Source organism: Wolffia australiana, chromosome 13 (assembly GCF_029677425.1).
Source record: "Wolffia australiana isolate 7733 chromosome 13, ASM2967742v1".
Classification (NCBI taxonomy): domain Eukaryota; kingdom Viridiplantae; phylum Streptophyta; class Magnoliopsida; order Alismatales; family Araceae; genus Wolffia; species Wolffia australiana.
The window spans coordinates 2,239,206-2,263,648 of record NC_135847.1 but is presented as its reverse complement, the minus strand read 5'-3'; the positions used below and the strand labels follow the sequence as shown (position 1 = coordinate 2,263,648).

The 24,443-nt window shown below is 35.7% G+C and overlaps 1 protein-coding gene across 1 annotated transcript; it reads left to right on the top strand.

Moving 5' to 3' along the window:
• The first annotated feature begins 1,467 nt into the window (after positions 1 to 1,467).
• On the top strand, positions 1,468 to 9,587 carry LOC144711161 (DNA ligase). Its single transcript, XM_078585082.1, has 9 exons — positions 1,468 to 1,661; positions 2,809 to 2,914; positions 4,815 to 5,074; positions 5,140 to 5,245; positions 5,331 to 5,696; positions 5,770 to 5,849; positions 5,934 to 6,058; positions 6,859 to 7,155; positions 9,381 to 9,587. The coding sequence occupies exons 1-9, from the start codon at positions 1,561 to 1,563 to the stop codon at positions 9,401 to 9,403; spliced, it is 1,464 nt and encodes a 487-aa protein (XP_078441208.1). The 5' UTR covers positions 1,468 to 1,560; the 3' UTR covers positions 9,404 to 9,587.
• Positions 9,588 to 24,443: the final 14,856 nt, after the last annotated feature.

The window sequence follows — 24,443 nt, the reverse complement described above, 5'->3', positions numbered from 1 at the left end:
TCATTTTCTATTTTAGTTGAGAATCAAATAAATAACATAGAAATATTATTCTATTTCTCTAGATGATGTTTTACGTATTGATGTGAAAATGAATTTTTTTACTGATATATGGAAAAATGATGTGGAAAAAGGTGAAGAAGGAGGATGTGTGGCGTGAGAGCAACTTGGACAGGGGCCAAGGATTTCTCACCCAAGAAAGGATTGAATTAGGTCTTGTGAAAGTTTTAAGAATTTCTTTGTTTACTAATTTTTTTACAAGATCCTTATCCTCAAAATGTACTTAAATGATACCAAGTTTACATCTTGTTCCTCATTGCTTATTATCCCTTGAGCATATTAATAGGTAAAGGGATAAGGGGATAAGATCAAAGCCATGCTCTCAGGTAGATTTGATCTACTCCATAATCTTCTATCAAGGTTACTTGTTTTATCCCATAGAGTACTAGAATAAAGATATAACCATCTTTTTTCACTTAAATTCACACTCCACCAATACATTATTGGCAAATAGTCCATTGTACAATATGACACATATTTATCTCTTGTGTTCTCCCCTTCAATCTCTTCTTGGCTTGCTAGGTTCTAGATTCACTTATACCCATTCCAGAAATTTCCTTTGGGTTGGAGACTATCTAAGGTGGAGAGTAGGGCTCAGCACCTGTCTCCTGCACCTGTTTCCAAGAGTGTAACACTTGACAACGACGTATTTGGCCGGAAATCTAAACTGCCCACTGCCCAAAACCCCCCAATACAGGACTATAATTGGCCGGGGGTGCTCTGCCGATGACCAAAATATTTACTACATTTAATGCCAAAAAAATCATTATGAATAAGTTTTGAACTCACGACCTCGCCCCGCAGACTGAACCTATCAGAACCACCCATTCGCTTCGCCCCAAGCCTCAAAGGCTGATTGAAGGGGGGGTTAAAAAATTCAAACCGCACAGCGCAAGGAGAGCGCCTCCGCGCAATGCCCGTGATCGGACCATCCCCTAAGAAACTTCTCCTCTGTCCTCAACTTTTCATCAAAACTTTACTCACATGTGAACAATCCGTCCTCTCCCCTTTATTGCGTCATCCGTCCCGTCCCCTCTCCATTCTGACATCCGTCCCATCTCATTCCGTCATCCATTCTGTCTCATTCTTTCATCCATCATGTCTCATTCCTTCGTCCGTCATGCCTCATTCCTTCATCCCTCTGTTTAATTCCGCCGTCCATCCCGTCTCATTCCTTCATCCGTCCCATCCCGTCTCCACTCCTTCATCCGTTCCGTCTCATTCCGTCATCCGTGCCATCCTGTCTCCATTCCTTCATTCATTCCGTCATCCGCCATCCCGTTACGTCATCCGTCCCGTCCCTTTACGTCATCCGTCTCCGTCCCATTCAGTCATTCGTCCCAAACCTTTTGTGGCGCCATTCTTGGAAGGTAGCTGCGTAAAGGAGTACAAATTCGATCTCTGCCTCGAAATTGATTCCCGGGTTTTCTGGGTTTTCCTGGGTTTTCGGTTTTCGACGCCCAAAACTTGTTCTTTGGCGTGGGGTGCGCGTAGAACGCAGTAATGGAGGTCGAAGTGGGCGGGGAAGTCTCTGGAGGAGCAATTGAGAATAGAATATCAAAGGCTATACGCGCCAGGATTAGGAATTTCAGAGATCAGGCAGAGTAAGTTGATGTTCACTTTGAATTCAGTTCAGTGGGTTTACATATGTTATCTGTTCGCTACGTTTTTATGCTTTGTTTCAATTCGGTTGGAACCGGGTTTTTTCAGTTCAGCTGCATCTTTTCTTTGCTACTGTCTGCACTCAACAAAAAATTTAGGGCTTCTGATATTGCTACAGAGTTCTACGGCTAAAACAGAGTGACTTTCGTTCACGTCGAGTTGATGAGTTACCCATTTGGGTGAAATCAAGCTTATTCATGTTTGATCCTTTGTTTATTGTTGGGAGGTTTTTTATTTAGTGATTCCTTTTCCTTGTAGTACTGTTTTCCTCTTGATTTTTTGTTTTTGTCTCTGAGTAATTAGGGTTATCAGTGATAACTTTCTTCTAGATGGAAGCCCTCCTTTTAAGTCGGTTTTAATGTTGTGCTCCAAAAATTTATTTGCCAACGTTTTGGAGATTCTATCAATCATTAAACGAAGCGGCATTATTATTTGTTCAGTTTTGCTGCGAAGTTCTCTTACAGTGTAAGGAGTGCTCAATTTGGTGGTTGATGATTCTCTTATGTAAATAAATAATTGTCGAGCTTTTATGATTTTTACGATTCTTTTTGTTACCACTTCATAAAATGTATATCCCTCAATTAAAAATTTTAATATCAGGGATATCATTTTGTGGGTGAATACTGAAAACTTTATATCAGGGATATCTTTTTTGAATTTTGTTTTGTTCATGTACTGTAGAACTTGTTCGCCAAGGTATCAGTGGTTCTAACCTCAGTGAAGTCCATTGTTTTAATCATTATACGACGCAGTGTTATTATTTTTCTAGCCGTGGTCACTTAGTTCTTCTAGATGAAAGAACTCCTAATTTGGTTTTTTTTAAAGATTCTCCTAATTTGGCGATAGATGACTGATATGTAGATAATGATTGTCTGAATTATGTGACTTTTATTATTCACATGATTCCTGTAATTACCAGTGCAGAAAATGCGTACCTCTACATTATAACCGAATCCATAAATTGAAAGTTTAATGGCCTTAAGATCTCTGTCGTCAAGAAACCAGCAATTTTTTGGATAAAAATCTCTCTTCTTGATAAAAATATTATAGAGCGTTCCATCACTCTTGACTCTTTTCATTTTTTTGCAGTTCAATAACACTTGAGAATGTTCGAAGAATAATAGAAAAGGACCTTGGCATGGAAGCATTTTCCCTTGATGCCCATAAAAAAATTATCAAGAAATATCTAGAGAAGGTTGGATCTTCCTTTTCAAGTAAAGATGAATGTAATTGTCAATTTATTCTGTCAATTAAACATATCTCTATGAGTGAGAATTTAGGGTTCACCGTCAATGAGAACGTGGAAAAGCCGAAATGACGACTCCTCATGGTACCTGTCATTTGTTTGCTTCAAGGTGATGATGATAATGACTAGTTTGTGATAAGTACTTTTCAAGAAAGTACCAAATAAGGCAAAAGAGAGCCGGTCAACGACCCATTGACTGCACGACCTGACCAAGGACCAAGCCCCTATAAATAAGGAGGGAGTTACGAGGAGGGGGTGACATCGATTCATTTTCTTGAATACAGGGCGGCGACGGTTGGGCCGAAAGAAGGCCAGAGACACGGATCCAAGTCGTCGATCTGGAGAGGAGCGACGACGACGAGGAAGGAGCTCCACCTACGTGGAGGAAGGAGCCGTCCCGATTGTCTGACTCCCTTATCGTTCGTCTATCCATTTTCCCAAACTGAGTTCAAACTCATATTGGTGAATATTCGTGAATTCTTGGATTTTATTGGAAATAGTTCTTTGATACTACATAGGTGTATCAGTTTCTCATTGTCATCGTCCTTCAGTGGTGAATGGTTGATGGAGGACAATGACTTATCATCGTCCTCTTGTCACTTTCTCTTGCAGATGACATGGATAATGACCAATCATCATTGTCTTCGCCATTGGGCTGTGATTAGGATGACAGTGACGATCACAATTTCATGCTCACTATTCTGGCCATGGGATGGGACGATGATGACGGCAACAACTGGTCATCATTGGGTATTCCTGTGTGATGAATTTTGCTGAATGGAAAATTTTCCATTTAGCTACGTGATTTCTTTATATCTGATATGGATCTAGGGAAATCCTTGGAAGAGAATAATAGCTTGATTCCTTCCAAACACCTATAAACCGCAACTGTGATAAAATGCCTGAACAATATCCATAGATTGTATCCAGAATGAAACAAGATAGATGGGAAGAAGAGAGATAGTGATAGTGGAAGAGAGGAAGTAGAAGGCACGATGGAGGACTCGCAGGAGCTCTCCCCCTCTGGTCGCGGGCCCAATCCCTCTTCCAGCCTCTCAGCTGCTGTTGCAACTGATTTCTTGAGAATAACACCAAGTGTCGTCCCACTTCCCGCTTCTTGTTATTTATATTCTCCTCGCAAGTTCGGTATTTTTAGTTCGCACGTGAACTTCTTAGTAGTGACTTTTCTTCTTCTTCCTTTGATATTTCTTGGAGAAGAAACGCCTTGGATCATTATCTTGGTGAAATATTGTTTCAGACTTCCCAACAGATTATTTAATTTGATGATAATAAATTAAAGAACAATGATACTTAAAGATTTCTTAATTCCGTGATTCTGAAAGGAGTTTTGAGTCTGAGCGTTAAAGTTCATCGTCCATCCTCATTTCTGAGCTATTTTCTCTGTTGACAGTGCTAAACGTGATGAAAGGAAGTAGGATGGACAGTAGCAAACATAATTATGCGGTAGTTGGACTCCAAACGATTTTGTAGCTTTCTGTGAGTTATCAATAATTTCATCTGGAGGTTTAAATCAGCATTCTCTTACATCTGCTTAATATTTGCTTAATCCATGTATGGCACTGACCGTTCGCGTTGCGATATAGATTTTATTGCATTCCTCACTCTTAAAAGTTACCGTGGGGGAAAGAAATTAAAACCTGCCTTGAAATCAAAATTTTGCCATGAACCCTTTATCTATGATTCTAGAGCAACTTAAGATTTATTTAAATTTCTTATTTATGATAAACCTCAAACGGTGTACAAATTTTAAAAGTACTACTTTTGTTTGTTTAGAATCTTATTATATAGCAAGACCTGAAAATATTGTTCTCTTACTTTGACTTACCAGTGCCTTGATGTTTCTGAAGAAGTGTCAACATTTGAGGATCCTGCTGGTGATGTAAATATCGTGCTAGAAATCAGCAAAGCCCCAAAGGACCATACTTCCATGCACGAAAATAAAGTTAATGACACCTCAAGCTTGGTTAATGGAGTAGATGGCCATGAAACTGATAAATCCATAGATGTGAAGACCAAAGGAGTTGTAAACGAAGCTAAGATTAAACGGGCAATAGAGCAAAAGGCATCATATTTCAGAGACAACTCCGAGTATGAAAGTTTTTCTGACCTTAATCTCTTTCATTACATCTCAATTGTTTATCTGTTCTGTGTAGGAAGCTTTCTTTGGTTGAAGTGCGTCGACTCCTGGAAAGGGATCTTGGTCTTGAGAAAAATGCTCTTGATCCTCATAAAAAGTTTATTAGCCAACAGCTGGATGAGGTGGTGTTTACATATTTATCTAACAATACATGTTGGTGGCCTTCTTGCACTCTAAAGAATTATGTAAATTGGAATTTCATTTCAGGTTCTCCTACCACCAGAAGCTTCAAAAAAACATGTTCTAGCGGCGAAAAAGTGTTCAGAAAAGGATACGTCGTTCTCAAAATTAAGAGGATCTAAAAAAGCTAGTAGACGTAGTGGCTCAGAAGATCTATCATCTTCAGATGCATCGGGCAGTGAAAATGAGAAAAATGACCAGGTTAAGGGAAAATCAAAAAAACGTACATTAAAAAATACTAGGGCAAGTGATCCAAGAAAGAAACCGAAGAATACTCCGAAGTCAAGGAAAGTATCAACAAATGGAAAGCAGAAAAAGTCTTTAGAGGAAGAAGATAGCGATCAATCTCCAGAGGAAGCTGAATCACATTCATCTGAAGAAGAAACAGTCAAGGTACTTGCGAGTACAATTTCTTATGATAAATTTGTTTTATAAGTTGAACTCATTTAAGTCGGTTGTCATTTAGTCTAAGAAGGCAACTCCAGTGCAAGCTTATGGAAAAACGGTTGAGCGTCTGAAGTCTGTTATAAAATCCTGCGGCCTGGGGTAAAATTACTTAGTGTAATTCGTTATCTCCTTTAGAAGGGCACCAAATAACGTACTGTTTTTGCTGTTCTTTCCTTGATTCAGGATCCCACCAACAGTTTACAAGAGGGTGAAGCAGGCTCCTGAGGATAAGCGTGAGTCATGCTTGATAAAGGAGTTGAAGGACATCCTTGGCAAAGAAGGCTTATCGACAAACCCGTCAGAGAAAGGTAACATGCTGCTGAACACCCAGTTTTTATATTAGTCGGGATCTCGTATAGGTAGAAAAAGAGGGGTGATTACTGATAAGGTTTTGTCATTGATGATGACTTCACCAACTACAGGGGATCGTGACTAGTAGTCATTTTCCTTGTCCTTTTCTGTAGCCAGAATGAAGAGGAAAAAATCATCATTCACTTTCTAGCCACAGATTTATGACGAGGATGAATTGTTATTGTCCTCATCATCTGAAAGAGTAAAAATAGAGCAAGTGATGAGATAAATGATGTGGATCATCATCCATCATTGGTGATGGATGAAGGATGATGATGGCAACAGTTCTCGGTTGAAGCATGATAATGACGGTGGACTCATTATTGTTTGATGGTGGAAATAAATGTTGAGTTGTCATCTTCCTCTCATTATCGATCGAGGTAACGACAAACGCCTGTTAAAGGCTCCAATTGGCGCCTTTTCCCATCCCGGAGGATCTCCCAGCAAAATCAACAATCTATTTCTTGTCTGTTATCCTCAGGCGATGGTTACATCTATTTAGAAGGAAAATAATCTAAAGAAAAAAGGACTTAAATTCCGTTGAAAAGGGAGGGAATCTTTACATATATGTTTCAGAAATGTATTAGTTATTTGGCTTCATTATTTCTGCTACGGGTGGTTTTATTGAAAAGACCGATAAAACAATAACTTACTTTTATTCCATATACCATTATGAATCTGTATTCGTGACCAAATATATGTGTACATGATGTAATAAACCTTATGCTCAAATATTCCAACCTTTTCTTGAATGTAGAGGTCATGGCTGTCAGAAGGAAGAAAGAGAAAGCAAAAGAGCTTGAAGGCATTGACTTGAGCAACATAGTGTCCAGTACTCGAAGGCGATCCACCACCAGTTTTGTTGGAACTCCGAAGCCTGAGATTCCACTGGGAAGTGATGAAGACGAGGAGGAAGAAGAAGAAGAAGATGATGAAGAAGAGGAGGACGAGGAAGAAGAGGATGATGAAGGAGATGAACGGAATGAGAAGGAAGAGGAAGAAGAGGATGACGAGTCTGACAAAGAAAATAACTCCAGCGAGGCAGAATCTGAAGGTAATTCTTTTCATCTCTGCGTGGGTTTATTTTTCTGAGTTGTGATGTTGCTGGAGTGTTTTGCGTTCTGTCTTCTTTGCTATCTCGATTTAATCTTCTGTTCCTTTTGGTCATAATAATTTGTTTTTGATGGTTTTTTGCACTTAGTTGTCTACAAGACAAACAAACCGTAAAAAAATGTAAGACAAGACTACACACTAACAGTCCTCTCAGATGTGGAGCAACTGTGATCGTCCGTAGGAATTCTTGTAGATTGTCGCATCATTTTTGTGTGAATAATTTCCTTAGCGATGTGAATGTATTTGACGAATAGTCATGATTGAGGGACTTGTTAAATATGCTAGATAGAATCTCAAGTTTCATTAAAAAGCTGTCTGAATAAGTTATTGTATTTTTTAGATCTACTGCGATTGTATTTTTGATGCCTCAGCTGGAGGAAGCATTCGTAAAAATCTATGATAGTCATCGCAGCATTAACCTTTTTTTTTCTTTTTAAAAAAGCAAATTATGCTTCATCAAAAAGGAGTTTTGTAGGGTTGTTCACTGTTTGCCAGAACTGGTGAGAGAGACAACTTGTCGACTACGGGTTTTGGATTTTAAGTGCTAAAACAACAGATACGTGTTTCAGACTGAAAATGTGCAAATTAATTTTTTCAAACAACTTTTGATAAAATCATGGAAGAAAACCTGTTTTGATGGGTTTTTATTAATTCCATGTGAATCATCTGTTTTGATGGACTCCAAGAAATAGGAGGAAGAAAGAAGTGCCTGATGAAGATAACATGGGAAGCAGTTTTCTGAAGTTCTTACGGAGTGCGCATTTGATTTTACTTTGTCGTAATGAACTCAATCAAAATGCTTAACGACATGCTCGTTATTGGATACTTTTACAATAATAACCGTGAAGAATAAGATCTTCAGTATCCAACTGTCCAAGAACCCATAGAGCAGCTTCTGTGTTGAACTCGGATCCTTTAATGAAACATTGGTAGCATAATTTTTGAGTGAGAGAATGATACGATCCCTGACCCTACTAGGGGCAGTCTCGCCGTTTGACCATTCAATGATCGTATCATTCGCTCACTCGAAAATTATGCTACCAATGTTTCATTAAAGGATCCGAGTTCAATACAGAAGCTGCTCTGTGGGTTCTTGGACAGTTGGATACTGAAGATCTTATTCTTCACGGGCACTATTGTAAAAGTATCCAATAACGAGCATGTCGTTAAGCATTTTGATTGAGATCATTACGACAAAGTAAAATCAAATGGGCACTCTATAAGAACTTGAGAAAACTGCTTCCCATGTTATCTTCATCAGGCACTTCTTTCTTCCTCCTATATCTTGAAGTCCATCAAAACAGATGTTCTTCCATGATTCCTTTAAATAGCACAGTCCTCCCTTACGGAGGGGAGACAGAAAGTTGTGCCAGTGGCTGTCCGTGCCCTTCTCCCCTCGATGTCCATGTCCCTTCTGTTCTGATCTCATGATTGTCTCTTATTCACTGCGTCCTCAGGCTGCTCGTCTCTGGTTGATCCCTGTCCCCTCTGTTCGACCCTTTCCCTGACCATTCTCGTCTGTCATCTCCACACCAGGAATCTCTTGCTCGTGTCCCTCTCGACCCATCCATCTCTATCCTGTCAAGGTTTTACATATTGGAATTACATCGAGATGATACCTGCCAGGATTCTATGTTTTGCAGATTGCATTTCTCTTCTTTCCCTATCTCTATTCTTAATTTCTCTTACTTCATCCTTCTATCTCCCTGCTCTATTTTGTTCTATGGACTTAATGGTCAAATAGAAGCTGATCTCTGTTTCATCCAAATCCGGTGGATAGAAAACATCAATAAGACTCGTTGAAACTAAGGCAGCTTTGAATTTCTATATATTTCTTGTTTTATTTGCTATTTTTGCCTAGCTTTGTCCATCAAAAAGACGGTAAACTAACTGATGGGCCTGCAAAGAACGTCCTTCGTTGCAGGCGATGGACACTGCACAGAATTTGTTGGCTTGATTATTATAAATTTGATTGTAATGATATTTTTTTATGGAGATTGTTCTAACCCAGTCATTGATAGTAACTGAGTTTATGAACCTTACCGGATTATGAAAGTTAAGTGTTTTTCTTTTGCCATCAAAGAATCTTTGTATTACATTTTTAATGCAAGTTATCATCTAATTAGATGTGGATATTAATTCTCATATTTATTTGTTCTTTTGCAGCGGAAGATGAGGAAAGTGATTGATTGGCGCAGCCAGTTAGTTCCATCTTTCAGAAAGATTTTTCTGATGCATTATCCATTATCTGACCAGTTTGGTACATGTTTCCTGTCTCATATCCTTCCTGATGTCCTTATCAAGTTTCCTTTAAAATGTGAATCTCATGGGCGTGTTTATTTTCTAGTTTATTGAAGCATACTTGTTTCATAAGTTGTTTGGGGCTTTAATTTCATCCCCATCTCTTAGAGTAGAATAATGGAAGACTGAATATTGGGGGATTATGTCAAAGGCTCTCTCTGGCGCCAACTTATGTTTGCTAATAGGCAATACGTTTCCAAAGCTAAATCGATGAATCAATTCAAAATAAACTAAACTAAGTAAACCAATGAACAAAAGAAACTATAATAAAAATTAAATACAACATTTATGGAACAAAATAATGAATGAAACTCAATAAGATCAAAAAATAAAATCAAAAGGTATTCCGAGTAACAAATTGAGATAAAGACTAGAATATAAATAAGAAATAGATAAATAAGATAAAGTGAATTTAGAAAATAAATTAAGCAATATAATTTAATAATATATATAACACTTAAATAAATGAAACGAATCAACAAACTAACTAAAGCTAAATGAAACAAACAACAAATAACTAGAATAAATAACTAAACTAAGTTAACTCAATACATAACTAGAACAATATCTCAATAGATTATAAAAATAAAATATTTAAATTAATAAATAAAATAATATAAACTGATGAATAACTAAACTAAAGTAAATAATATTAAATAAGATATTCTTACCAAACAAGTTATGACAATGATCATGATTATTTAGATGTATTTTTTCAATATGAAAAAATTGAAAGAAGCAAATCATAATTTAACTTATTTTAATTAACATAAAGTACATGTACAGTTGTTAGGCATCAAGTCTTTCTATAATCTGATCTATTCATATTATCGGCCATGTGTTTCCATATATTTTTGTAAAATTCATTTAAATCAAAGATTCGTTTACGTTTCTATCAATGAGTATCATTTCATTTATTCAATTAAATATAAGAACACATCGATCAGACATATGTCGTTTTATAATAAACTATATAGTGATACAATTATTTATGTATTAACCTGGAAAATTAATTTAACTACGTATTTTTTTATAATAATATGAATTTTTAAATATCTTAACATGATATATTTTCAAAAGCAATGACTTTTCAATGTCTAAACTATCTATCTAATGTATCAGGATATATTCTGTATTTATAGAGTACCATAATCTGCAACTTAATGTTACTCGCTTAATTTAAGAAATTCTTTAAGTAACCAATTTGAACCCATCTTACGTTAGGTCCTTTAACCTGGATGTATACATCTATCCCAATGTGGAAATGCATAATCCTAGAGTTTGTTTTTGATTTGTTTCAGTAAATTCAAAACTTTAAAATGTATGGAACGGTTCTCTTAGTAATGATGATATTAAGGACTAGTTTAAAGGTTCATAAAATAATTCATTGTTAAATCTCAACTAGATTCTTTATGTCCTTGAAATAACATGGAATCAGCATCAACACTTCCTATAGACTACTTTATTCCAATATAAGATTGGAAATGACCTTGACCTAGCAAACCTTTATTAATTACATATATTTGGAGTTATTAGTGGATAATAGTTTGATGATATTGTATATATTATCCATAATAAATTAAAAAATAGTGCTGTGTAAAAAATTAGTGGATATTGTATATATTATTGTGAATCCTGTCGTCATTGAAACACAAGCTAGAGACATATCGACGGCAAAATTCATTAATAAATATATTTTTATAGAAAATATCTTATAACATTTTAAAGTTGTGGATTTCAATATCATTGGATGCAGAAAATATTTCTCACAGATTATGTTTCCTTATGAAATACCTTTGTGTCGTAGTACATTCGCATGGTTGAACAAAAATCTCATAATTCACCAAAAGACAACTAAAATTCAAGTTAAACTTCTCTTAATGAAAGTTCATATCATTATTAGATTTTCTAATTGCTATATTATTAGAATTAAAAGTCAAGATTATACATCACTGTGAGGCTCAGAATTATTTTCCAAGCTTAAAAATAAATCAATCATGACTCGTGCTGAGGACTTTTAAACATCTAAAAGTTATGGAACAATTATTTTCTAATTTTATTCAAAACAAATACGGTCCTAATAATATCCTATCATTTCATGATGAACTCAGTCCTTGATGATATATGTTTAGTGTTCTGTGGTCCGTCCTGATTAAATTTTGCATTATGTTTAAATCTTAGATGCTAGTTTAGCAGTTTTTGATTCAATGTGTTCATGTTTTCATGAGATATCACACTGTTTTGGTTATTTTTTGGGAAAAAATAATTTTCAAAGTAAATTTAGTAATGTTTTTGTTATGGATTATTATAGGGCATAATAAATTCACATGTGTCAACATGAGATTAATTACCCCATAATATCATTGTCACATGATATAACACTTAGATTATGAGAGCTCACATTCAGCAGAATCTCCAATTTTGGGTATGTTATTAAAAATATCAAAAAAATGTAAATGTATCGGTTTGTTTAAGTGGCTAAGGAATAACCTAAGAGTGTGGAGGGGGAATTAGTTTCTTTAGCTATAATATCTCTTTCTTCTTCAGTAACCTCGAATTTTTCTATCTAGGAAATAAGGTAGAGGAAATGTGAAACATAATTTTTTCTTTAGACAACCTAGGCTAATCTTTAATGCTGCTCGAGGGTATTCATCCTGAGGCGATGATGTGCCCTAACCATGTTAGTGTGAATGCCCCTAGCCAATCACTTGGAAATAGGGCTGAACAAGGATACAAAAAAAGAAAAAAATTAGGTGAAGCTTTGTTGTCCTCGACCCCAAAGTCTTCCACAAAGCAACGAAGCTTGCCTTGCTTCAACTTGACCCCTGAAGCCTTTCTCTAAAGTTTCCCCCAAAGCTTCCTCCTTAAGACCCCCAAAGCCTTAACCTGACTGGCCACAAAGATCTAACAAGAGCAATATATTTTTTAACATATGTATTTCTCCTCAACAACAATTAGTATATAATCACTCAACTAATATTCAAGACAATACCAAATTTCATATATTTCAAAAAGAATAGTTTTAGATCAGAAATGTATTTGCTCCGTTGATAAAAAATTGAAGATATAGTTACGAATTCCCTCCAGCGATACCTCCATGTTTATACTCAGAACTTTTCACTAGTCCTCTGCTCCTCCATGTTTCACTTAAGATGAAATTTGTTAATTTAAATTAGACCTTTGGTGCTGAAAACTAAAATATCTCCTTCATTCATGCACCATATGAGATAATTTTAACTCTGAGGTTCTGCAACACGATTATGAACAACTGTTGTCTCTGAAAAAAATATTCAAAATCAAATCAAATCAATCTCCAAAAGTCAGTCTTTCCACATTCTTTGTCAACCATCCAATTCCTCTGCGCCCTAGTTCAAACCACTGCAAATCTTTCAAAATTAAACCAAAATATGCAATTGAAAGTTCTATCGATTTTCATAAATGTTAGCAACTACTCAGAAGTCAAAAAAAATATTTAAATAAATATAAAATATATATTAAATATGTCAAAATTATCACAAAGGTTAAGGATGCGCAAAATTCAGAGGCCAGACGTCTTTCCTTTTAAATTTGAATCACCAGCACCAAAAAACATAATTCCAATATGAATGGTCATAGATGTATATTAGCAACAAAAAAATTTAAACTTGATTTTGGGAGTGAAAGATCTCTCCAGATTGTGTACTGCAATATTCAAACAGCAAGGAAAAGAGGGTTTGAAATTAGGGCTTATAACTGTATTTAAGGATTTAAAAACTCCAATGGTAATTTATGAAAAGTTCACTAGTTGAATAGTCATATATTTTGATTATGATTAGATAATATGAAACATCAATGCTTTTAATTTCAATGTCTTATATTTATTATTTTGCAATATGCTCAAAATACCTTTCAAGTGTTAAGAGTAAAAACTAGTCGTTATGCCAATAATTTCAGCTTTAAGATAATCTGAAAATTTCAGGTATGTTTACTGCATCATTTTACTTAAGATATCAACATTGGTTAATAAAATCCTCATGTAATTATTCTTCATTAAATCATCAATAAATTCAGACTTGAATACTCAAATGTAGTAATTAAGAATATGATGATGTTATTAAACCAATAAAATGAGTTCAAATTGGAATAAATATTTGAAAAGTGCTAGATAATATGTTTATGTTCATATCATAGAAAATTTAAGTCATAAATCAATGATTTGAGTTGTTCAACATGTGGTCAAACTAAGTTGCCTTTTAATATAACTATGGATGCTACTTGATCTTCACTTACAATAAGCCAACCAGTTGACTAAGGTACTACTGTACTTTATCACACCATATTTAAGGCATGAAACACTTTTAACAGTCATCAAAACACGTTTTAAAGCATTTTATGAAATTCCATTAAAGCTTAACCTTCATTATTAAATGGTAAAAAAAATAAAAAAATTGGAGATACCAAGTTCAGGGGAAGCTCCTAGTTTGTGAGATGTTAGTAGAAGAATTTTGTCAAATACATAAAGATAGATTATCAGTGAAAGAATAGAAAGTGGAGTACCAAGGCATACCTAAAAAAAGTATAAGAAAACATTGATTCAATGGATGGTGAAATAAAAGCTTCTACACGATTGTTAATTGGTTATAAATGCTATTGTATAATAAAATTTAGTTTTTGAATAGGGATTATTTACAAAGTGTTTTGAGATTGTACTTGGTTAAGTATGGTATAAGTAATTAATAATTTTACTTGAGACAATATATTAAGAAACATTTGGGGTTCAATTTGATGAGTTATTTAATTCAAAGTTTCATTTTCTAATGTTCTAAAATATATTTTAGAGGTTTTAATAAGATAATAGTATGTATGTGATCAGCACATCATTTTGTTTAATGGTTGATAATTACATCAAGAATCATATTTTTTTTTATCAGTTGATAAATTGAAGGAAATATCACGTAAATTATCAATTTGATAATTTAGTGTATTTATTGATATTTGGAGAGTAGCTCCACTTGATTCCACGAGAACAAGTTGATATTTTGTAATATTTTATTGTGGTTACTTAAATTCAAGGACGAGATGAATATAAATGCATATTTTAGAGGTTAAATTGAGAAAAGGAGAAGCCAAAACTATGTCTTGGATGAAAGGCATAAAGCCAAGTCATTTCCTAGGCCAGAAGATGTGGTTTAATACACAAAACGCATGAATACAACTGAAAATAAAGCATATTTTGAAACAAGTCAAATGGTGGAAAATTTAATGTATTTGAAAAAAACAAGTCATCCTGGCCCTCCAATCTTGAAGAATCAAATTGGAGGCCGGGGATCATTGCACCACTTGTATTTACTATTTTTCCTCAGGTCTGTTCTTGTGTATTGAGACTACAGAGTTGAGATTATGAGAGCCTGATAAGTTTTTGGAGAAAAAAATGGCCATAAAACATCGTCCTAAACTACCGTCTATGCCTAAGCCAACCCTACATCCTTTCCATTGCAATCTGATGCCCCGCCAGCAGCACTGACATGTTTATAATGAGTATAGCATGTACATCCGTTCATCATGAATGCCCAACCCCAAACATCACATCCTACCACTCAAAAAAACTTGAAAAGACCCAATTCCCCTTTTTTGCTTAATTATTTCTGGAAAAGTTAAAAAACAAATACAAAATAGAAATTATCTATAATTCAAAAAATAATTATTTCATGTTAATTTTATTTTTTTACTGATTTGACTATATTTAAATTTAAAACTTCAAAAATATTTTTTAAAACAAAAAATTATGATCTCATTACCTGTTGCTCTCTATGGATTTCATCCTTACTGAGCGAGGTTTTGCATAAGAAGATTTCAATATATTGGGAACATTCAATAATTTAGTTTTATAGTAAATACTGGTTTATTAAGCATTAAACACAAACAAAGTATGAAATTAACTTTCTCTAAAATATAATGTATTTATGTTGTTACAGGTTAAATCACTTAACTAAAATTTAAGACATATTTTTCCAGAACTTCAAACTCAAACCATTCGTCTGCATCATTTAGCAGTCGTAACTTGAAAGATAAATAACAAGTTAAGTCGCATTAAAATATAATTATCTTGATAAAACTTTTCTTTCTCGCGAAAGTGAGTTTGTTGGACTGCATCCTGCCAAAATATGCTATGGGTTTTGTATCAGGGTAATAATCTTTTGATCATATTAGAGACTAGAATAATACTGGAGACTAGGATATATAAATCAAAACTGCCACCAGAGGGTTATTAGTTTCAAATTTTTGATCATTATGCTTTTTTGCTTGGGCCAATCTAGCTTCATTAGGAAGCTCTTGTGTATATCTGAGCCATTTTCGCTGAACTGTGATAACTGTGGCCTTTGTCTAGCTCTTTTATCATTTCCAAATCGTGATATTTTGATCTCCTTTCTGGTTAATTAAAGTGTATATTACTGTCTTCTAAATAGATAAGATAAGTAAACACCTCATGTTCAATCACTTTAAATTCACCAATATTTCCTCTAGTTCAATTTCATGGATTTCTGGACTTCTATAAATGCTTGATCCTTTCTCATATTTGAATCCAACAGTGTATGACATGGTTTTATTAAGTTGTCTCTAAATATGAATAGAAAAATACTTACGACTATTTGGAGTATGAGTTATTTTTATTTTTATCATTTAAATTATTTTTTAATTTCCATTTCATATTATTTGTGCAATTTCTAATACGATAATATATTTCATAATTTTATAAAATTTCATCTTCTACCTTGATCATTAGACCAATCAAACATGAAGATATTTTTATAGCCTCTTAAGTCTTAACCTGCATAAAGGCATTTACTGATAGGTTTTTATGTTCACTAATTTATAATTTTGTTTGGAAAAATATTGATTTATTTTTATGTTTAAAAGTTTCAATCAAATGGTATCCAGTCATTTAATGTTTGCATTTCTAATGCTATAAAACTATCAGTAAATATATATCATGTAACATTAAATAGGATGTATTTTGTAAACCCAAATTTTTAGGGTTAAAATTATTTCATTTTTTATTTGATTTTAAATGTGATCAATAAATATTATAAGTAATCAATGCTCATCTAATAATTCTAGCTAGTGGATGAGTATGGGTTGTCTCCACCGGGAATGAATATAACAGATTTAACTATCTCCAGATAGCGATTCGGGTAGGATATGAAGGGGTACATCTAGGGCTGTGAGGTGATGAAAATAGTGAGATGAGAGAGAAGATACTAAGTATTTTACTAGGGTGTGATGGTACATAAGAAGAGAACCAGGTATGATATGAATAGGATGGATGGAATTTCAGGAGTAAGATAGATAACGATGTATGTGGAGGATGGTGGATGTAGGGGATGAGGGAGAAGGAAAGTAGCGGGAGACAGTGGTTTAGGGTTTAACATTTAGATGGAGGAGAGAACACAAGATGATATCATGATGACATAGATCATGTGTTATGTAGATGATCAATGGTGATGGATGATAATGAACGGTGATGGTTTTGATCCCAAACTTAGATGCCAATGTTCCTCTGGGACCATAGTGATTTTTTACTTCCGATCAGCCTTTTCACTTCTCTGTTGATCTTCTCCATGCACTCAAGACACCAATAATACCTTAATGGACTTTCAAAAGCCTCACTCTCCTGCATTCTGCCTCTCCTGGAGGAAGTGTGTTAAAAGTTGTTTTTTACAAATATGCAGAATGAAATTTATAGATCCTACCATATGGATGGATAGAGGAGGGGAAGGGAAAGATACCCACAAAATTCAGCTCGATCAACCATCTAGATCATCAGATGCCAAGCCCTAACGCTATAAAATTCCTAACCATTGATTTTAAGCTAAATATTTCTTTTTCTGCATCCTCATCACCATGGCAATATCACATTTTAAGGTTTTTGTCATTAAATGCAACCATTGGCACAGATTAGCTCATGTGATCCTCAATCAATGATTGAGATCGCACCATGTGTCCATGCAGGAAAAAAACAAAAAGAAGGAATAATTGTATATTATTAACATATATATGATAGTATAATAAGGAAAACACGTGTTTGACGTGGTGGTGTGTCAGCACATGCCACATCAATATGTTTATGACAAAACAAATAATAGAGGACTCATGTTCCCATGTGTCTCGTGACATGTAAGTGGGTGCTACAACTTTTCACCAATCAAAGGAGAAAACAACAAAAAAATAATGCTTATTTTAATTCAGACTTCCTTGGTCTCCACATCACATTTATTACAATTAAAATTGCTCTTTTCTTATATTGACAAAGCTATAAATTATTGATCAGTTACAAAAATGATGGGAAAATTTTCAGTAATTAGTTCCATAATGGCATCACTTCTCACAATATCATAATGGTATCTTTTCAATGATTGGCTCATGCCAATCATTAAAATGATTTGATCATTGGTTGATGCCAATCAATAACAAAAATAACCTAATAGGTAAATGTGATGTGGCAAATTTTAAGCTGATAAATAATTAATAAAGTCATAAAATTAATTATAATCCCAAAAAATACAAATAAATATGTTTAGAGACTTAGTAAATTCATATTTTCGTGAATACAATGTCAAAAAAATCTAGGAAAAATTGTATTCCAACCCAAACAACGATTTTGGCTCAGAATACATCGTTGTAAAAATCTACAAAAAAATATAATTCAGAAAATTCAAAACATTGTTCTACAAATGGTTTTAATCATTTAGGCTTGATAACATGGAAATATAACCAATTTACCGCAAAAATATGTAAAATCATCATTTTAACCCATGAAGAAAGTGTGTTATCACTATTAAACCAATCATTAGTCCATTTTATTTAAAAATTAAAGACTTAAAACCAAAGACAATATTTTTTGTTTTTTTAACTTAAAGTCGACTATGTTCTTTAATTTTATTTATTTATCTTAATCTAGTAAGTGTTACTATCTATTGAGTGAGTTAGAATAAAATGATATTACATAGTGATTTTATCCAGGTTTAGGAAGTAACTCCATATGTCCTGCTCAGATAGTCTACTTCATAACTCCTAACTGGGTTTTCACTAACCCTTAATGTCCTGAGGTTTAATCTAGTACAATTTACACTATCTCAAAATTCTTCAGCTCCAATGTTGTCAATGCATATGAGATAGAACGCAAGTCTTCATGCTTATATCTCCGCTGCTGACTCTTGTATCTACAATTGATGATGGCTTAAACTTAAATTCACAGGCCGCTATGTTGGAAAGGAGACTTCCACCCTTTCTGCATGCTCAGCCCCAAAGTAGTTATCCACTAAATGATAATAATTTTCATTTTCATACAAGGTATTGAATCTATGATTCTGTTCTTGAACTTTCATCATTTGACACCTCTCTCTCTCTCTTGATCTGCAATATTTATTCTTCCTCTTCACCTGAGATTAGTCTTATTGGCCTCAATATTCAACAGTGCAGATTGAAAAGATAATACATGAGAAACATAAGTATACATAAAAGGTAATGATAACATGAAAATACAAAGGAAGTAAAAAATTAACAATATTTCATAACACCATTCTGATGGATAAAGAATTCTAGAAATAAATTCACGTGAAACTATGATCATATCATCATGTCTGTAAAAAAGTAAGGGGAAACTTTTTAATGTATTTAGGGAAAATATCAATGAGCTAGTTTCACATCCAGAAATTAAAATAACTTATTCTAGATGTATGTGTGAGTATAATTTAGCCTAATTATATTTTAGTATTAGCAATAAATGTCCATAGAAATCTAACACCAACAGAATGTAATGTGATATAAAAATAAGTCCTGAAGTGATTGAACAGTGACATCATTTAAACCATTTTGGGTATCCCATCTGTTATCCTAATCTGTATTCTCTCTGAAATCAGGAATGGACATGTTAAACCTTAATAATGTATAAGATTCCTTATTTAAAATGAGTGTCTGAATGGATGTTAAGAACCCTCACCCATTTTTAATAAATTACTAATGTATTATTCTATAATTGACCATACCTCAGAGAGAAAAGCGGGTTGAAACTTTTTCCTTGCTATAACTATATTTAGGGTAAACCAATATTTCCATCTGACTTGATGTATTATAAGAATATATTTTTTGCATACTTTAATTGAGAATAATGCCATTTTTCTATGCATATTTTTTTATTTTTTCAATATTGATGAATAATATATTTTCAAAAATTTCTTGGACGAATGCACATAAAGACTCACGGAAAATATTCCTCGTTTCAATCTTTTGAGGATTGTCTGTACCCTATGACCAGATATTTTAAAAAATCATGATTAATAGCATTTGTTATACAACATGGGGTATGCGGAGGTGAGGTTGATCAGGTCAAAATAAGTATTATCTAAAACCACACTCTATTAAGAATCATGTTTACTGGACACACTTGAGGTTGATCAAAAAAATTATGCAAAACCACAATTGAGGTTTAGAGGGCATTTAGACTGATGTATGAGATCAATTATATAGTTATCTAATATACCCTACTATTTGGCTTGCTTACTAAGTTAAGATCCATCATTTATCATTAATGAACCATATAAGATAATTAAGACACACTTTTATGGGTACATGAGTAAGTCTTGACCTTTCAGCGGATTAGTCAATCATGTGGGAAGACTAGTCTTATCAATTTCAGCGGATTAGTCAATAATTGTCAGAAATTAAGTTTCATAGAGAGTACGATACTTAAAATAGAGTCTCAAAGTCTAAAATATGCAGAATGAACAAGAATCACCTCAACAGGGAATTACTGTAAATAACTAGTGATGAGGAGATAATAACAGTAAAATTACATAGATTTATCAGAAGGAGAAATAAATCGAGATGATTAAAGAACTTATAAAACAATGTAAACTGAAGAGAAATATAAGATAGGCTAAACACTGTGATACCCAATGATCCCAATCAAGTTTGTGTCAATGATTAAAACTGTCTCCCAGTGTCATTTTCAAACGTATTCTTAATCTTTATGTTTCTCTATAACAGAGACAAAGCCAAAGCATGTGCTTGACAGAGATTGGAAGAGGAGAAATTCTGCAAAGAATAGCGGGCATCTTTGAAATTATCTTACCGTACTTTTCATCTATCCAGCATCTTGTTTTATCCCTATAAATAGCTTTCTGTGTCTCCCGCTTATAAAATATATCGTTATCTCGTTTCTATTTTATTGTGTTCTCAGTGTCAGCACAGCTGTTCACTGGCTCGGCAGTCTGGGAATCAGAAACTCTTATTCCCTCTCCCAACCGTAAACATTAAATACCTTCTTACTTCCCCAGAAGTGGAGAGAAAGACAGAGTTAGAGAGAGAGACAGAGAGAGTTAGAGAAAGACTAAGAGAGTGAGAGACATAGAGTAAGAAAGAGAGACATGAATAGAGAGAGAGCTAGAGAGAGAGAGAGGTATAGATATAGAGAGTTAGAGAGAGAGACGTACAGATTTAGAGAGAGAGCTAGAGATCTACAGGGAGAGACAGAGTTAGCGAGAGAGCTAGAGAGCGCGAACGAGTTAGAGATAGAGCTAGAGAGCGAGAAAGAGTTAGAGATAGAGCTAGAGATCTACAGGGAGAGACAGAGTTAGCGAGAGAGCTAGAGAGCGCGAACGAGTTAGAGATAGAGCTAGAGAGCGAGAAAGAGTTAGAGATAGAGCTACAGAGAGACAGAGAGGGAGGGAGGGAGAGAGAGACAGAGCTACAGAGAGACAGAGAGGGAGGGAGGGAGAGAGAGACAGAGCTAGAGAGAGGGGCGGAGGGAGGAAGAGAGAGACAGAGAGGGAGGGAGGAGAGAGAGACAGAGCTAGAGAGAGGGGAGGGGGGAGGAAGAGAGAGAGTGAGTTAGAGACAGAGGGGCCGGAGAGGGAGTGAAGGGGAGGAAGGGAGGGAGGGAGAGAGGGAGAAAGAGAGACACAGAGCTAAAAAGAGAGGGCCCGGAGACGGAGAGAGAGGCAGAGCTAGAGAGAGAGCGGGGAGGGGAGGGAGGGAGAGCTAGAGAAAGAGTGGAGCGAAGGGAGGGAGGGAGAGCTAGAGAAAGAGTGGAGCGAAGGGAGAGAGAGGGAGAGAGCTAGAGAAAGAGTGGAGCGAAGGGAGAGAGAGAGCTAAAGAAAGAGTGGAGCGAAGGGAGAGAGAGAGAGAGCTAGAGAAAGAGTGGAGCGAAGGGAGAGAGAGGGAGAGAGCTTGAGAAAGAGTGGAGCGAAGGGGGAGAGAGAGAGAGAGAGAGCTAGAGAAAGAGTGGAGTGAAGAGAGAGAGAGAGCTAGAGAAAGAGTGGAGCGAAGAGAGAGAGAGAGAGCTAGAGAAAGAGTGGAGCGAAGAGAGAGAGAGAGAGAGCTAGAGAAAGAGTGGAGCGAAGAGAGAGAGAGAGCTAGAGAAAGAGTGGAGCGAAGAGAGAGAGAGAGAGAGAGAGAGAGAGTGGAGCGAAGAGAGAGAGAGAGAGAGCTAGAGAAAAAGCGGAGCGAAGAGAGGGAGGGAGAGAAAGGGTGGAGAGAGAGAGAGAGAGAGAGAGAGAGGGGGGGGGAGAGAGAGAGAGAGAGAGAGAGAGAGAGGGGCGAGGGGGGAGAGAGAGAGAGCTAGAGAAAGAGTGGAGCGAAGAGAGAGAGAGAGCTAGAGAAAGAGTGGAGCGAAGAGAGAGAGAGAGCTAAAGAAAGAGTGGAGCGAAGGGAGAGAGAGAGAGAGAGAGCGAGAGAAAGAGGGGAGCGAAGAGAGAGAGAGAGAGCTAGAGAAAGAGTGGAGCGAAGAGAGAGAGAGAGCTAGAGAAAGAGTGGAGCGAAGAGAGAGAGAGAGCTAAAGAAAGAGTGGAGCGAAGGGAGAGAGAGAGAGAGAGAGCTAGAGAAAGAGTGGAGCAAAGGGAGAGAGAGAGAGAGCTAGAGAAAGAGTGGAGCAAAGGGAGAGAGAGAGAGAGCTAGAGAAAGAGTGGAGCGAAGGGAGAGAGAGGGAGAGATCTAGAGAAAGAATGGAGCGAAGGGAGAGAGAGAGAGAGTTAGGGCAAGAGTGGAGCGAAGGGAGAGAGAGAGAGAGTTAGAGAAAGAGTGGAGCGAATGGAGAGAGAGGAAGGCGAAAGGGGGGGAAGAGAGAGAGAGGCCGGAGAGAGAAAGAGAGGGGGCGGAGACGGAAAGAGACACAGATGGGCCGGAGAGAGAGAGAGGAGAATAAATCAAATAAAACTGATGATGTGCATGTCACATATTGAGACATAAAACGTGTCGTTTTTCAGAGTGAAGCGAGATGCATGATCAAGAAGAAATTTGAGTACCGATGCTTGGGAATGACATCAGGGTATCACTGACATCGAGGAAGTACAAAATCCAGTGACAGTACCGGAGTACATGGCTGATATTCAGGCTAAAAGACGCCGCGTCGTATGAGAGAGAAAGAGAGACATAAAATCGGTGTGAAAATTCGTGTCTCCGAGACTTGCCGAAGTGAACGTGAACTTTGAGACGAAAGTCGGTAGATAGATGAAGTGAGAGAGTATGAGAGAGAGAGAAAGACTATGAGAGAGAGAACGTGCGGGATGCAGCAGTTATTCTCTTCAGGACGGCGCAACCGGAGAAAAAGCAAGAGAAAGAAACGCGGTCTCTCTCTCTCTCCGTCTCTCGCTCTCTCTCTCTCTCACTCGCTCTCTATCTCACTCGCTCTCTCTCTCTTGCTCTCTCTTGCTCTCTTTCTCTCTCTCTTGCTCTCTCTCTCTCTCTCGTAGGACGATGAATTAAATAAGGTAAAAAATACTTTGTCAGGTGCAACTTGTTATCGCGTAGTTTCTCGCATGACTATCATATGGGTGGATAGATATGTAGATAGATAGATAGATATATAGGTAGACAGGTAGATAGATAGATATATAGAGAAAGCGATAGATAGAGATATACAGAGATGGTGATAGATATAGATTCATATATGGAGAGATAGATAGCTCGAGAGATATAGAGACAGATAAATAGATAGAGACGTAGATAGATAGATAGATAGATCGATAGATAGATACTAGAGTGATGGTGAAATAGAGAAATCGACAGAGAGAGATGGATAAAGATATTGAGAGACAGAGAAATAGATAGAGAGATAGATAGATAAATAGATAGATAGATAGATCGATAGATAGATACTAGAGTGATGGTGAAATAGAGAAATCGACAGAGAGAGATAGATAAAGATATTGAGAGACAGAGAAATAGATAGAGAGATAGATAGATAAATAGATAGATAACTAGAGTGATGGTGAGATAGAGAAATCGACAGAGAAAGATAGATAAAGATATTGAGAGGCAGAGAAATAGATAGAGAGATAAAGAGAGAGACAAATATATTGAGAGACAGAGAAATAGATAGAGAGATAGAGAGACGAAAGAGATTGATTGATAGATAAAGATAGAGATAGAGATAGATAGCGAGATAGATAGATAGATAGAGAGATAGAGATAGATAGCGAAATAGATAGAGAGAGAGAGATACAGATAGATAGCGAGATAGATAGAGAGATAGAGATACAGATAGATAGCAAGATAGATAGATAGAGAGATAGAGATAGATAGCGAAATAGATAGAGAGAGAGATACAGATAGATAGCGAGATAGATAGAGAGATAGAGATACAGATAGATAGCGAGATAGATAGAGAGATAGAGATACAGATAGATAGCAAGATAGATAGATAGAGAGATAGAGATAGATAGCGAAATAGATAAATAGAGAGATACAGATAGATAGTGAGATAGATAGAAAGATAGAGATAGAGATAGATAGCGAGATAGATATAGAGAGATAGAGATAGACAGAGAGCCAGAGAGATAGATTTCGAGATAGATTGATAAAGAGCCTGAGAGATAGATAGCGAGATAGATATATAGAGAGATAGAGATAGACAGAGAGCCAGAGAGATAGATTGATAAAGAGCCTGAGAGA

Coding starts and splice junctions, on each gene's coding strand:
- LOC144711161 (XM_078585082.1), top strand. CDS start 1,561: ATGGAGGTCGAAGTGGGCGGGGAAGTCTCTGGAGGAGCAATTGAGAAT. Junction 6,059..6,858: donor GACAAACCCGTCAGAGAAAG/GTAACATGCTGC, acceptor TCTTGAATGTAG/AGGTCATGGCTGTCAGAAGG. Junction 7,156..9,380: donor CAGCGAGGCAGAATCTGAAG/GTAATTCTTTTC, acceptor GTTCTTTTGCAG/CGGAAGATGAGGAAAGTGAT.